Genomic DNA, 14,598 nt, shown 5'->3' on the forward strand with positions numbered 1-14,598 from the left:
CTCTCAACCTCCCCTCCTCAAAGTGTGTATAGCCTATATGGCATTTGGCAGACAAGGCCAGACAAAGAGATCACCTCCCTCGGTGTCAGTGGCTCTGTGGCTGACATTAAACTGTGTTATATTTAATCAACCCTTATTTATCTAACATTTCTTGCATGTAGGACTCAGGAGCGAGCGATCCTTGACGGGGATTTCAACTGCGCTCCTCAAGATGCGCAACAACTGCGCAGTTAAACGTTCGTAAAGGTGTAGCAAGTAACGGGGACTGTGCCAAGTTGCCAGATTTTGCGAAAGAAATAAGCAACAAGATCGTTGAAAACAACCCCAAAGAATCTTGAAAACAGAGCTTGTAGATCTGCTATTTTCAAAAACATCAAACACAAATCTGGCACTAGGGTGTTGATGAGAGTCATAATGGCTAGGCACAAATTCCAGATGGGTGTCCACTGTCCACGGATGGAAATACAGATTACGGTAATTTGGGGAGTCCTTGACATGAAAATGGTTGAGCAAGCCCAAATAAGCAATACATTAAGCAATACATTTTTAAAAAAAAACCCACAAAAAAAATACAACCTACCAAAATTTAGCAGCAATATTTGGTAACCGCCAACCGCCGGGAGGTGGACTGTTGGCACCTCGATTTACAATTGGCAATTTTTTTGTCCAAAATGTTAAAAAATAAAATTGGAAAATGTTTTAAAAGTAAAGTAAAGTAAAACCTGTATATCCAGGTCATAATCAGTGTGGTTCCCAAACTTTATAGCTCATGAGAAATTAGACATTTGCCTGGAACACAAGCTACTGAAAATGACAGATCTACAGTGCACCACGTTATTTATAGAATTTCTTAGATTTGTTTAAAAAAAAGAAAAAGAAAAATATAAATAATTGGGAAAACTCTCTCTCTCTCTCTCTCTCTCCCTCTCTCTCTAACACACACACACTGTCACACATGACCCACACAAATGGGTTCTGACCTATACTGTTTGGAGAAACAGTGATATACAGTGTATCTTTATCCTGTTACTGTATATCCATATTTTAACCTTGGCCTTGGGATTTACAAGCAACTTTACAGAAAACAAGCCCAAAGTCGCTTATAATAAGCAGTGATGGCAACACTGGGACTGTGCTGTCAGCCCAGCCTGGCTGCCAACTGAACAGAACAGAGCAGAACAGGGCAGAACACACAATCCCCAGCTCGAGCTCGCAGACAGACAGACAGTATTTAAGACGCCTGGAGTCCCCTTTGAGATGATTTATTGACATTATACTGTCTCTTCTTCCGTAACGTCGGCGTGCCAATACAGAAGTTTATCGGTAAACAAAAGTACTAAAAGCGTTTTTCTCTCAGTGTCTTCCAAGGGAGAAGGACGAAGAGAAGAAGACTGACTGTGGGCTTTAGAAGAGCTAACGTTGGGGTTAGCTATAGCTAATGTTAGTTAGCCAAGTAGCTTCATCCAATGCAATGGTAAGTAACGTTAGCCTGTTAGCTATGTTGTGGCTGTTTCTTTGCCAGCTGTTTGTGGGTGCGCATAGAGACCCAACAGTTAGCATTATTAGCTAGTTCATAGTTTGTACGGATTTGTAATTATTTCTCATTTTCTGTTGATTTGATCTGGGCCGACCCTGGCTGACTTTTTGTGGGCCCTTAAATTAAAAATTATGTTTTGGAAGAGGTCATTCAAATTATGGTTAATTGATCTCCACTTTTATCTTTGATCTGAGAGAGCCCTCGTCTTGGGTTATTAATTACTTATTACATGGACATGAATTTAAATTAAGGGAGGCACCAGCTCAGCTGGAGTTTTTAAAAGGGAGTGTACCCGGCTTATTTCCAAATAGCAATGTTATCTTTACGCAATGGACTACTGTAGTGTACTAGTGTGTGAGTATATGCGGTCTCATGTTTGCATATGTTAAATCGAATTTGTAACCATTTCTATTTTCTGCTGATCAAGACAATAGTGAGGTGTAATGACTGAGAGGTTATTCTTTAAGCACCTTGTAGGTTATGAATAGATCTATCAACTTTCCTTTTCCGAACTGATTACTCAGCCGTGATTGCGGCTTACTTATATTATTGGCTCCCTCTTCAGCCAAATCTCTGACTTTCCACAAGTATATAAGACAGGACAATTATCAATCTCTATGATCAATCCAGACGAGGACATTATCGTGATAGCAATATCAAATATAAAACATAATTTTGGACAAATCTAAATGCAATATGTACAATGAATCCCAATAGAATAACGGTACTAGTCTTGACTCTTAAAATGCTGACAAGCAAAAATTCTGAGGCCCTGGAATTCTATCTAGTTGTTTAAGAGAAGAATACCCAAAAAATGTGCTTTCAATGATGCCTTCAAAGGGATGTTCAGTTTGCCAGTTGTGTTTCTGCAGGTTTGTTCCATACTTTAGGTTGGGGAGTCTTTTCACAATGCCATGAAGCCTGATTCAGGTATACTTCATTTTGTGCTGACCATTGCTGGTGTCTTGCCCCGAAAATAGCAGATCTAACAAGCTCACAACATGTCAAGCTGCAAGCCTGTGTGAAGCACCATTGGCTTGTAGATCGGGTTTTTTTGTGGCAGCGCAAGACTGGTGTGCAAGTACTGTATAAATGAGGCATCAATGTATTGACCTTTGTAGTTGGTCTTATCTGTAGCCTCAATCATAGATCTGGGAGATGGCTGGCTGTTGTGCCCAGCCTGGCGTGCATTTCAGTCGGTAGCTTAGTCTTTATCTCTGTTCTCTTGCTTTCTCTGCTTCTCATGTCCATTTTAAACTGAGAACTTGTGTCACTCACTGCCGGCTTAGGGCTGCAACTATCGATAATTTCCATAGATATAGATTTTTTTATTCTATCAATTACTTATTTGACTAATGAAATAATCGAGAAGCATGTTTTTGTTTTTATTTTGCAATTCTTTCTTACATGTCAACAAATCGATCAATTCATTTTGGAAATAGCAGATCTACAGGCTCAGATCGACAGCAGCTTTGCAACGGATGCATGTGAGCTTGTAGATCTGCTATTTTCAAAATGTTAGATTTTTATATAATTCTTTTGTACCTTTTTGCCTATAATTTATTGATTATTTTGTATAATCAATTATGGATTAGTTTGCTTAACTGTTGCAGCCCTACTTCTCTCAAGTTCATTTTAGACTGATAACTTGTTGCTCTGGCTGTTGCCTTGATAGTCGAAAGCCTAATCTAAATTTAAAATCAAGTCACATATTGACAGATACTGAGCAAATTCTTCTTTAAGTATTTTTTGTCGGTTGTGTGTGTTTTGAACAGAGCCAGTGGCATAACATATGTAATTTATGCTTTTTCCCTCAATGAATGTTATATTTTAATGTAGTTACCCTTTTACTCACACGTTTGTGTAAACTGTAACTAACTACCAGCTCTATCTGTCGCACGTTTGTGTAACATGTAACTAACTACCAGCTCTATCTGTCGATGTGCATTCTGCATTGTGTTGGATACATTCATGTTGACCATTGTCTCCTATGCTGCCCTGCTGGTGCCTTCAGTTCTCTCTCTGTGGATTATTTTATAATTTCTTAGATATTTGAACTTTTATGTTATATAGCCAACAATACCAATTTACCTTTTAGCTTCTGCTGGTTAGTATCTGCTTCGGTATTTAGTATTTGCTCAGTATCTGTCAATATGTGACTTGATTTACAATTTGGATTAGGCCTTCGACTATCAAGGCAACAGCCAGAGCAACAAGTTCTCAGTCTAAAATGAATTTGAGAGAAGTAGTGCTGCAACAGTTAAGCAAACTAATCCATAATTGATTATACAAAATAATCAATTAATTATAGGCAAAAAGATACAAACAAATTATAAAAATTATAAAAACATTTTGAAAATAGCAGATCTACAAGCTCACGTGCATCCGTTGCAAAGCTGTTGTAAAGCTTGTCGATCTGAGCCTGTAGATCTGCTATATGTTCAAAATGAATTGATCGATTTGTTGACATGTAAGAAAGAATTGCAAAATTGGTTGATATAGTCTGTTAATTTTCTTTTTCAATAAATTGAGGCTTTAAAATGGTTTGCATTCAAATAGATGGGATACCCACATGTAACACTCTCAAATGGTACATATTATATTTCAGCCCTATTTGTGTGTCTGGTGATTCATAGCTTTCCTGGCTCCATGCTTACTGGCTCTATAATTGGCCACCCTGCTAACCAATTAGGCCGTACACTACTAGTATTCAACAAAATAGAGAGACCTTCTCAACCCCCCCCAAAACATGTAGCCTCCAGTGTGTTTTGTGTGCGTTATGTGTTCAGACAGGTAGTGTTCAAGAAAGAGATATCGGAAAGAAGAGTGATTTGACACGGTGCAGCCAAGGTTGTTTGCCTTAGGCAAGACTGTTGACAGGAGACATCAATATGATTGCTGTCAGGGTTTGTACTCTGTAGGATGAGGAAGGTTTGTTCCAGAATGATGATGCAACATCAACATGATTGCTGTGTGTCTGTAGAGGACTCCTTCTGTCATCGCTGTGTCACCCAGGTTAAACCCTAACCTTTAGCTTCACAAAAAACGATGCTTTCCTAGCAGTTCCTAACCCCAATCTGGGAACCCATCGGCAATTTGCCTCTGGGGGGGTGCCTCCCAATTCCCCCGCGTGGCCAGACCGGATGTTGGCCCGTTCAATCTCCTTTTGCCCTTCTCTTCCGGTGGTGCTCCTTTGTTTTCATTCCTACTCTACATGTTGTAATGGGAGTTGCCGACATATTCGGAAGCTGTAGCCTGGAATCCAGCCTGATTCGCTACCTTCGTCTTTTTCTCACGTAGCGTGACTCGTATTGTCAGGAAGTGACTTGCCAATCAGAAGACTTCGTTTTCTCCCATTTGTGCAAGGAGATGCTTTCAAGACTGTAAAAAGAAAAAAAAGCTGCATGTAGCAAGCAGGCTGGATACCAGGCTACTGTAACTGTCTTGAGGGATTACCCTAACCATAACCTTGCACTCACAAACACTATGCCTAAGGCCGGGGCTCCACTGAGTGCGTAACGTTGCGACATGTTTGGACAGCGTCAAAAAATCAACCGGGGCAAATGGGTGACGCCGTCCAAACGCAACCGTCGGCAGTGGAGCGCCCTTCATTGAAGGGAACATTCCCTGCGTTGACGTTGACACGATGCTGACGGACGCCCGATGGCTGCAGTGGAGTCCTGGCGTAACCCTAACCTCATAGGAAAAACCCATCCACCTGGGACCTGGGTGAAGCACGGGGAAAAGAGTCTGGTGCATGTAGGCCCGACGACAGGTCTGTCCCAGAATGATGATGATGCAGTGTCTACATGATTGCTGTGTCTGTGTAGGCCAACAGGTCTGTCCCAGATGATGTAAGGCACCTCAGCCTCTAAAGAACAAGATGAGTGAAGTCCAGGCCACGGTGGAGTTCGCTGTGGAGCTCCACAAGTTCTACAACGTGGACCTGTTCCAAAGAGGGTGAGTAGTTGCAGCTTTTGACCCATTTCAGTTTTCTGAAAAATGTATTCTCTGTATTTGGCCGCTGACCACCATCTCATATTATTTTGTGCCAGGGACCCCCAAAAGCAAAGATTTTAGTTAAAAATGTTCACTTTAAAAAGAAAAATGTATCCAGAGATTTGCACACATCTTCAAGATTCTTCAAAAAAATCTACAAACTCTATGAGCTTGTATATCTGCCTGAAATAGCATGAAAACCAGACTAATCTGCCATTACAAAAAAATACAAATGATTATAGCCCTCGCAGATTTGGTCTGGCACTGCTCAGTTGATTGTATTTCACTCCCTCCGAAGTAGTGAGGGACCAATCGGGGCCCAGTATGCAAATATAGGGAGGCTTTTTTTTAAATTTGCCTCTTGGAAATGCAGGTTCCACAAACACAGATTCCAGACTAATATCTACGTCAGTGTCAGTGATATTAGTCTGGCCATGCCAAGCTAACATGTTGATTATGGTAAGTAGACAGACGGACAGACAGACAGACAGGCAGACAGGAAGGTAGACAGACAGTCAGAAGCACAGTGCATTTATTGCCGTGCTGAAGTTGTTGATTGAAAATAGGGTTGCTTAAATATACACCTGCGGAGCAAGTTATTCCTAGGGTGAGCAGCAGCGCGATTAGATGGGGAGCCATTCTGTTGGTGTGTCCCATTGGACCTCTGGCTAGTTCTGTGGGGTTGGAGAGACCTCATTTGAACCCTGAGAACAAGAAGAAGACCCTCCTTTGTCCAGACTGAGAGAAGAAACGCCTGACTAGCGTTGTTGCCCCATCACTGGCACTGCAAGCAATGCCAGATTATTGGTCAAGTTGATAAACACAGGATATACTGCCGTTGTGTGTACTAATTTATGCTACTTGACTTACTTGACTTAATCCTCTTTACCCTGTCGAGGGGCATAGGGCGTCCACCAGAGCTCTCCATCTCACTCTCTTCTGGGCCTGCGCTTTTGCTTCCTGCCAGCTCATTCCAATGTCCAATTTATGCTACAGTCAGTGTGAACCCCATGACAACAAAGTCTCAATTTAGGTTTACAAACCATGCAATATCAAACCTGTAGTTATGGGTTACGTTAGCAGTGGAGAGCTACTAACCATGTTTACATTGCCAGCATTTTCTCTGAAGTGGTCTGACAACTATAGATGGTACACCCATGTTTTGCTGGTGGTGTTACATGAACTTGTGCAATTAATTTAGTTTAACTGAGGTTAGTTGGAATAATATGCAAACTGATGGCTATGTGACCTAAATACGCCTCAGTACGTTTGTATATCATTTACGGACACTGTTGAAGTCATGATTTAAAAATATGGCTATAATGGAAAAGGTTCCCCTATAAAGGGGCATTTTAGGAGGATAGATACTATAGGGGAGCACTTGTTATGTATGTACTGTATATGTTATGGTCATGTTACGGTTTTGTTTGAACAGTACACACTCACTCACTCACTCACTCACTCACTCACTCACACACGCCCGCGCACACAGGCCATGGCGCAGTACAGCACCACTCACTTCAGACGGGTCTGATTTTAACTTATTGTTCTATTTAATGTGAGAGGACCTCGATGGAAATAAGTCTTTCTTTTGTAATCCTCGCATTGCTATTTTTTATAATTTCTTTTCTCAATCAATTAATCATGCCAATCAGTTAGTTGCGAACGCAGTGAGCATTTACTATGAGACCCAGCAGATCACGTCCGTGTGTCTGTGTGTGTGTGTGTCTGTGTGTCACGCTGTAACACCACCCGCCCACCACCAGAGGGCGCAGCTGTATCACACACAAAAACACACACACACACACATGCACGCACACACACGCACGCACGCACGCACGCACGCACACACGCACACACACACACACAAAAAACTTAACTTAAAAAAAAACGTAACTTAAAAAAAAACTTAACTTAAAAAGGAAAAACGCACACACACAAAAAACTTAACTTAAAAAAAAACTTAACTTAAAAAAAAACTTAAAAAGGAAAAACGCACACACAAAAAGCTTAACTTAAAAAAAAACTTAACTTAAAAAAAAACTTAACTTAAAAAAAACGTAAAAAGGAAAAACGCACACACAAAAAACTTACCTTAAAAAAAAACTTAACTTAAAAAAAAAACTTAAAAAGGAAAAACGCACACACAAAAAACTTAACTTAAAAAAAAACTTCACTTAAAAAAAAACTTAACTTAAAAAAAAAACTTAAAAAGGAAAAACGCACACACAAAAAACTTAACTTAAAAAAAAACTTAACTTAAAAAAAAACTTAAAAAAGAAACACGCACGCACGCACACATACACACACTAAAAAAAACTTGAAAAAACATTTAATTTAAAAAAACTTAACTTAAAAAAAACCTTAAAAAGTACGTAATTTATTCTAATTGTTGTTATTGCAATTTACGAGCTGCGTTCGCTTCCCGCGTTTGCGCGTCTTACTTGTTATATTTTACTTTGTATTATCCAAAATGTTAAAGCATCTATTTGGCCTATTAATGGTACATCGCTGTTAACTCCATTGATGGTAATCGCAGCCATTTTGCTCTTACTGTACATCATACTGTACTTGCAGGTTGGAGCAGACCTTGCAGAGATATCTCTAATGAAGCTGGAATCATGTGAATATTTGTACATTTTAACTTGAGCAAGTATGGTACAAACTCACATCTATGGTTGGGATCCTTTAGGAATTTAATGGTTCCCTTTAACGATTCCTACTGTATAAGGGGTTCCCAAATGGACCCTTATCAAGTCTGTAACTCTGAGAGTGTACAATTGGAACCAAATGGAACATTACGGGTCCATTTGTACTCTCAGAGTTATGGTGGTCCTTGAAATGATAAAGTTTTGAGAACCACACTGGTACTGTAATTGTATAGCAGACGTAAAGTCCACATACCAGCTCTGACAATGTGACAAACCCGCCCCAGAAACGGTTCCAAATGTGATGGAGCCGATTCCAGTTCCTCTGATTCTGGATCCTAACCCCAGTCACGTCTCTTGAATCAGTGTAGTCAGTGACTTCACTGTCTTGTGTAACATCATAGCATGCTGTTGTGTCAAATGATCTGTGCCACGGTCCACTGAGGCTCTGCAGTGTACAGTAGGCCGGGGATTCCTCCTCCCCCTTAACGCTGTCATGCTGATCATGTGTCTAAATCACCCCTTTTACAACGCTGTGAGCGCAGTCTATTTTGGCCCGTGTATGTCGGGCATGCTCCTCGCGACGAGAGCGCATGAAGAGTCGCGTCAAGGAAGCGAACACAAACGCAGGACGTACTTGGTCGGCAGCTGGGTGCGAAACAATGTGTCCAACGAGGTGTATTTATGTATTATTCACCACGTTTGAAAGGAAAGGCATGGGACTCAGGAAGTATATTTCGCGTCATTTTGAAACGGCACAGCATTAATCCTTCCTAGTAGCTACCATCGTGAACTTTTCTTCCTAAATGCTGCATAATCATACAGCTCGGTGTGCTGCTGAGCTGAGATGACTTGTCGTCTCCTTGCGCTCTTAGCTCATCAGTGCTTTAAGAGCTCAGGTTTACTACATGAGTGAGTCTGAAAGAGAATTTATCATTATTCATTCATGAGAGGTTGAGGTTCATTTTACACGAACATGAGCTTTTAGCCAACAAGACCAATTTGCACCAAGCTTTCTCTGGGAGGATATTAAAGGGCGGCCTCGTCGGTTTTCAACCTGAATCCTATGGTGACTCGTGAGGAAGGATGTGATCATCTTCAGGTCCTGCTTACAATGGACTTAGTTGGATTTTAACAAGTTCTAAGGCTTCAACGTGAAGGCGGGCGACTGTAAGGGCGACCTGTGAGCTGAGTGTGGTTAGGGCACGTACCACCTGGGCTCTAATGCCTGACTGCGAGTCCCTGGGTCGATTCCATTGGCTAGGCTGCGATTGGGGAATGGGTAGAGAGGCTGTCTGACGAATCACAAGGGTCCCTTTTCAGTTTTCACCAGAGACTGCAGGGCGGTCCGGTCCGCCCAGTCTGTGTCAACCTTTCCCAGAGCAACCCCTAGCTAACCCCTAATTAACACCTAAGTGCTCCTGGGGGCTGTATTAATAACTCTCACTGGCAGTACTGCTGCTATAATAGTTAGGAGGTAAAATGCAGAGGACACATTTCACACAATGTGCAAAATGTACAATGACACAAAATGCCCTAAAGGTGTGTGGGGACTGGAGCAACTAAATTATGTATTAGATTAATACAATTATATCCTTTGAAGTATAACTAACGGTAAGGATTTCGTGCGTTTCCACAGATTCTACCAGCTTCGTGCCAGCATGAAAGTCCCGCCCCGGGTCCCTCATAAGGTGGAAGCCAGTCTGCTCCACCCAGCAGGTGAGTTCAACTGAGGACACCTGCATTCCCCCGGAACGAACTCCCTTATCTTGTGTGTTCTGTACATCAATCTGTGTCATTTCCTAGGCATTACTGTGCACTGGTATAATGGATTGTTTTTGTTTTTGTAATTTGAATTTGTTCTACAAGTGTACATTTTACCTATCATTTTATAATGAACTATTTCCATTTTGGGCAAGTGCACATGACCTTTGGGCGAGTAGAACATGACCTGTACTTGCCTGACAGGCAAGTTCCTCTGAGACCTTAGTTTCAAGTTCAACTCCTGCACACATTTATTCAGAGTCAGACACCTGCATTCCCCCGGAACGAACTCCCTTATCTTGTGTGTTCTATACATCAATCTGTGTCATTTCCTAGGCATTACTGTGCACTGGCATAATGGATTGTTTTTGTAACCGTTAGCCCACATCATAATCACGCAGTTAATGAGTGGTTAGTGTAGCTGAAATACAGTTATGACCTACATACGTGTGTGTGTGTGTGTGTGTGTGTGTGTGTGTGTGTGTGTGTGTGTGTGTGTGTGTGTGTGTGTGTGTGTGTGTGTGTGTGTGTGTGTGTGTGTGTGTGTGTGTGTGTGTGTGTGTGTGTGTGTGTGTGTGTGTGTGTGTGTGTGTGTGTGTGTGTGTGTGTGTGTGTGTGTGTGTGTGTGTGTGTGTGTGTGTGTGTGTGTGTGTGTGTGTGTGCGTGCTCGTGTGCAGCATGAACTTTTATCAGAATGGTGTTTATTTAGGCTCCTTTGAAACTACAGCATTCATCATGACACAAACAATTATTAGGCCTAATAATAATGATAATAGATATTAAATTGTGAAAATGCAGTTAGCCTAGGCAGTTGGATATTCGGGGGAAATAAATATGATGTTGACATACATGAACCATACATGACGCCACAGGAAGTGTGTGAGAGAGAGAGAGAATGTGTGTGTGTGTGCGTGTGTGTGTGAGAGACTGTTCAACCCCATCAAATTTCCAGTGGATTCAACTAACCCAGTCGTGTTGTGGTGTCAATGTACCAAAAAGCTTCCGAGCTTCTTTCCATAAACTGTCCATAGAGATCAGCTGGAGCGCTAGACCCACTGAAAATGTTGGACAAGCTACATGATTGCACCTCCAGGCCCTGGCTGTTTTTTAGCACCTCCAGTCCCTGGCTGTGTTTTAGCACAGGGACTGAACCTCCAGTCCCTGGCTGTGTTTTAGCACAGGGACTGAAACCTCCAGTCCCTGGCTGTGTTTTAGCACAGGGACTGAACCTCCAGCCCTGGCTGTGTTTTAGCACAGGGACTGAACCTCCAGGCCCTGGCTGTGTTTTAGCACAGGGACTGAACCTCCAGGCCCTGGCTGTGTTTTAGCACAGGGACTGAACCTCCAGGCCCTGGCTGTGTTTTAGCACAGGGACTGAACCTCCAGGCCCTGGCTGTGTTTTAGCACAGGGACTGAACCTCCAGGCCCTGGCTGTGTTTTAGCACAGGGACTGAAACCTCCAGCCCCTGGCTGTGTTTTAGCACAGGGACTGAACCTCCAGTCCCTGGCTGTGTTTTAGCACAGGGACTGAAACCTCCAGGCCCTGGCTGTGTTTTAGCACAGGGACTGAACCTCCAGGCCCTGGCTGTGTTTTAGCCCAGTTGTGATTGGATTTCGCCCCCCCCCCCCCCCTAATATTAATAATAATAATTAATTTGAATTTGTTCTACAAGTGTACATTTTACCTATCATTTTATAATGAACTATTTCCATTTTGGGCAAGTGCACATGTAGCCTGGCTAATAAGCCAGACTCAAATCACACTGTTGTGTGGTATTTGAGTCTGGAGATGCTGTGTATGGATCTTGTTTCCCGGGGGGCGGGTTCAAACATTTTCTCTTTGACGCAATTGGTCAGAGCTACTGTCAGTCAAAGGTCTCAAGCATTTAACGTCACTGTACCAAAGCCCGCCCATATTGCATACCGTGTCCCGATTGGCCACACCAGTTCTCTGGTGTAGGAAATGGGCGTACAATTGAGCCTCTCCAGACCGTTTTTTTGCCAGCGGCTGATTCGGTCTGGCTTATTAGCCAGGCTAGTGCACATGACCTTTGGGCGAGTAGAACATGACCTGTACTTGCCTGACGGGCAAGTTCCTCTGAGACCTTAGTTTCAAGTTCAACTCCTGCACACATTTTCTCAGAGTCAGACATTAGGCCAAATGTTTGGCATCTAGTGTGGTGGATTTGTGTGGTGCTGCTGGCAGGGAGCTGGTAGGGCCCGCTGGCTTATCTCACAAATGCCTCCTTGTTCTCTGTGTTTCGTTGAAGGCCTGGTACATATGGCTCATACCCTTTGGTGCTGCTCCGGCCCCTCAAAGAACCCCATTCTTTATCCCCCCCACCAAGGCTGGTCACAATGGGATAAAAAAGAAAACATAAATGTTTTTTCATAAATACTGCATATTTTTGTTTCTGTGATCCTTATGTGCACTGAAATAATTGGACCAGACCTCCTTGGCTATGCAGTGTCTGCCTTTTTTTAAAGCATTTTTAAATGCAAAGATTAGCAATTTCTGTGCTACTTTTGTGCAATATTGTCATCGTGCCAAAGTAAAAATAAATAAATATATAAATTGGGCATTCATTTAAGAAAAAAATAAAAAATATGCAGAATACTGTAACAACAAGGTTTCTGCCTGAGGGCGACTACTGGCTCTCTTCAGCTCTGTACAGTTTGCCCTCATTTGTCTGCAATAGCTCTTGACCCGTTAAGACCTGAGGCCCATTCTACAAATGCCTTCTAAATCCTAACCGTTTTCTGGAAATACTTGCTATATGTTTCTATATATCTGTCGGGTGCAAACCTCATATTTCCAAAACTGTTACTTTTTCGGGATTCAAATTCCAAAATGGCATAAGTAGCAGATCTACAAGCTCAAAACGTGTTGTATCGAGCTTGTGGATCTGCTACTTTCTATGCTTTTGTGTGATGCTGTAGTTATGATCAAGTTAGAATGTAGAGGTAAAATCGGTTTCTGCACGGCAGCATCGATAGATCGCTAAAATCTAAAATGACATTTTTGTAAGATCTTGAGAGTTTGAGAGCTACTGATTGAGAGCTACTGATTTTAGAAGGCATTTGTAGAATGGGCTTTTCCATTTTAATAATACCATGTGATGATGCTAGACGTTGGCCTAGAAGTCCTTCAGTCCCAGCCAGGCATAAAACTATCAGCCATGTGTCAAAAGCAGCACCTGATGCACACACTGCCGTCTGGCCTCAGCCGGACAGAATAGTCCTTGTTCCGTAATCCGTCTTTCTCATGTCTTGTGGTTTCTCTCTAGACCAGACATTTGGGATGGGCATTTTTTGGAGAGTGTTCATTTTCGGTAAACATTTAACCCGTTTTGACCTGAGATCAGATTCTAAAAATGTCTTCTACATCCTGACAGTTTTCTGAAAAAGCTATGTTTCTATGTCAGTCGTTCTTCGATTTTTCAAAAATAGCAGACCTACAAGCTCGTAGCGCGCCACTCGGTGGCGCGCTATGAGCTTGTAGATCTGCTATTTTTCAATAGCTAAAGCATAACCTAATGCTAACACCAAAAGGGGTTCCCGCCCAAAATGGGTTAACCTTTATGACTGTGGCCGGTTTGCCGTGGTTAACAGACAGTCACATGTATTGTAACATGCATTAGGTCTATATCCCCTTTTTGAAAGGTTGTTTTCTATTGTAAAAGATTGCATGAGTAACAATTATAGATTATATTTAAGTGATTTATCTCATTAATATTCGGTTAACATTTATACATTTTAATGAAACATTCTGGTTAAACACATAACCGCTGAACTGTCCCATCCCTACTAGACACATAGGGCTGTGAGCTTGTAGATTTGGTATTTGCAAATAGCTGTTGTGTGTGTGTGTGTGTATAGGGTTAAAGTAGTTAAACATTATTTAAACCTCTATTAACTAATTTTGATGGGGACCCCCTGGAACCCCCTCAAGGCCCACGTGACTGGGGGTCCCCAGTCCTGACTTTGAGAACCACTGCTATCAATTATCTTCTTGGCGATTATTCTATAGATTATTCAAGAACCACTTTTTAAAAAATCAATAAAAAGATGAACCAGTTACAGTAAGCATCTTTGTCGTACACAGGTATCGTGGAAAAAGTAATGAGAATGGCAGATCTAACAGCTCACTGTATGATTATTATTTTTTACATGTCTTCCCTTTTTCTGTAGGTTCAGATCTGGCCTTCCCAGCTTCTGTCCAAGACGACGTCATCTGCAGCAAAACCTTCCAGATCCTGTACAAGAACGAGGAGATCGTTGTCAACGACGTCCTCATCTTCAAAGTGATGATGCTGTTGGATGAGAAGAAGGTAAGATTGTAGTCCTCATCTTCAAAGTGATGATGCTGTTGGATGAGAAGAAGGTAAGATTGTAGTCCTCATCTTCAAAGTGATGATGCTGTTGGATGAGAAGAAGGTAAGATTGTAGTCCTCATCTTCAAAGTGATGATGCTGTTGGATGAGAAGAAGGTAAGATTGTAGTCCTCATCTTCAAAGTGATGATGCTGTTGGATGAGAAGAAGGTAAGATTGTAGTCCTCATCTTCAAAGTGATGATGCTTTTGGATGTATGTATAAAATGGGTACGATTTTTCACCGGTAGAAGGTATAACTCTGTAATTCTAACCATA

At 41.9% G+C, this 14,598-nt stretch overlaps 1 protein-coding gene across 2 annotated transcripts in view; it reads left to right on the forward strand.

The window, feature by feature from the left end:
- Positions 1-1,153: 1,153 nt before the first annotated feature.
- Positions 1,154-14,598, forward strand: part of fam135a (family with sequence similarity 135 member A) — a 37,662-nt gene continuing 24,217 nt past the window's right edge. The window contains exons 1-4 of one of the 2 annotated variants that reach the window (XM_079511723.1): positions 1,154-1,474; positions 5,368-5,497; positions 9,824-9,903; positions 14,140-14,279. In XM_079511723.1, the coding sequence (XP_079367849.1) occupies positions 5,421-5,497; positions 9,824-9,903; positions 14,140-14,279 (297 nt within the window). In that variant the 5' untranslated portion in view covers positions 1,154-1,474; positions 5,368-5,420. Of the gene's footprint in view, positions 1,475-5,367; positions 5,498-9,823; positions 9,904-14,139; positions 14,280-14,455; positions 14,492-14,598 lie in introns of those variants that run through there. The other variant, XM_079511724.1, reaches the window with a different exon arrangement.

Source organism: Electrona antarctica (assembly GCF_951216825.1).
Source record: "Electrona antarctica genome assembly, chromosome: 10".
Taxonomy (NCBI): Eukaryota; Metazoa; Chordata; class Actinopteri; order Myctophiformes; family Myctophidae; genus Electrona; species Electrona antarctica.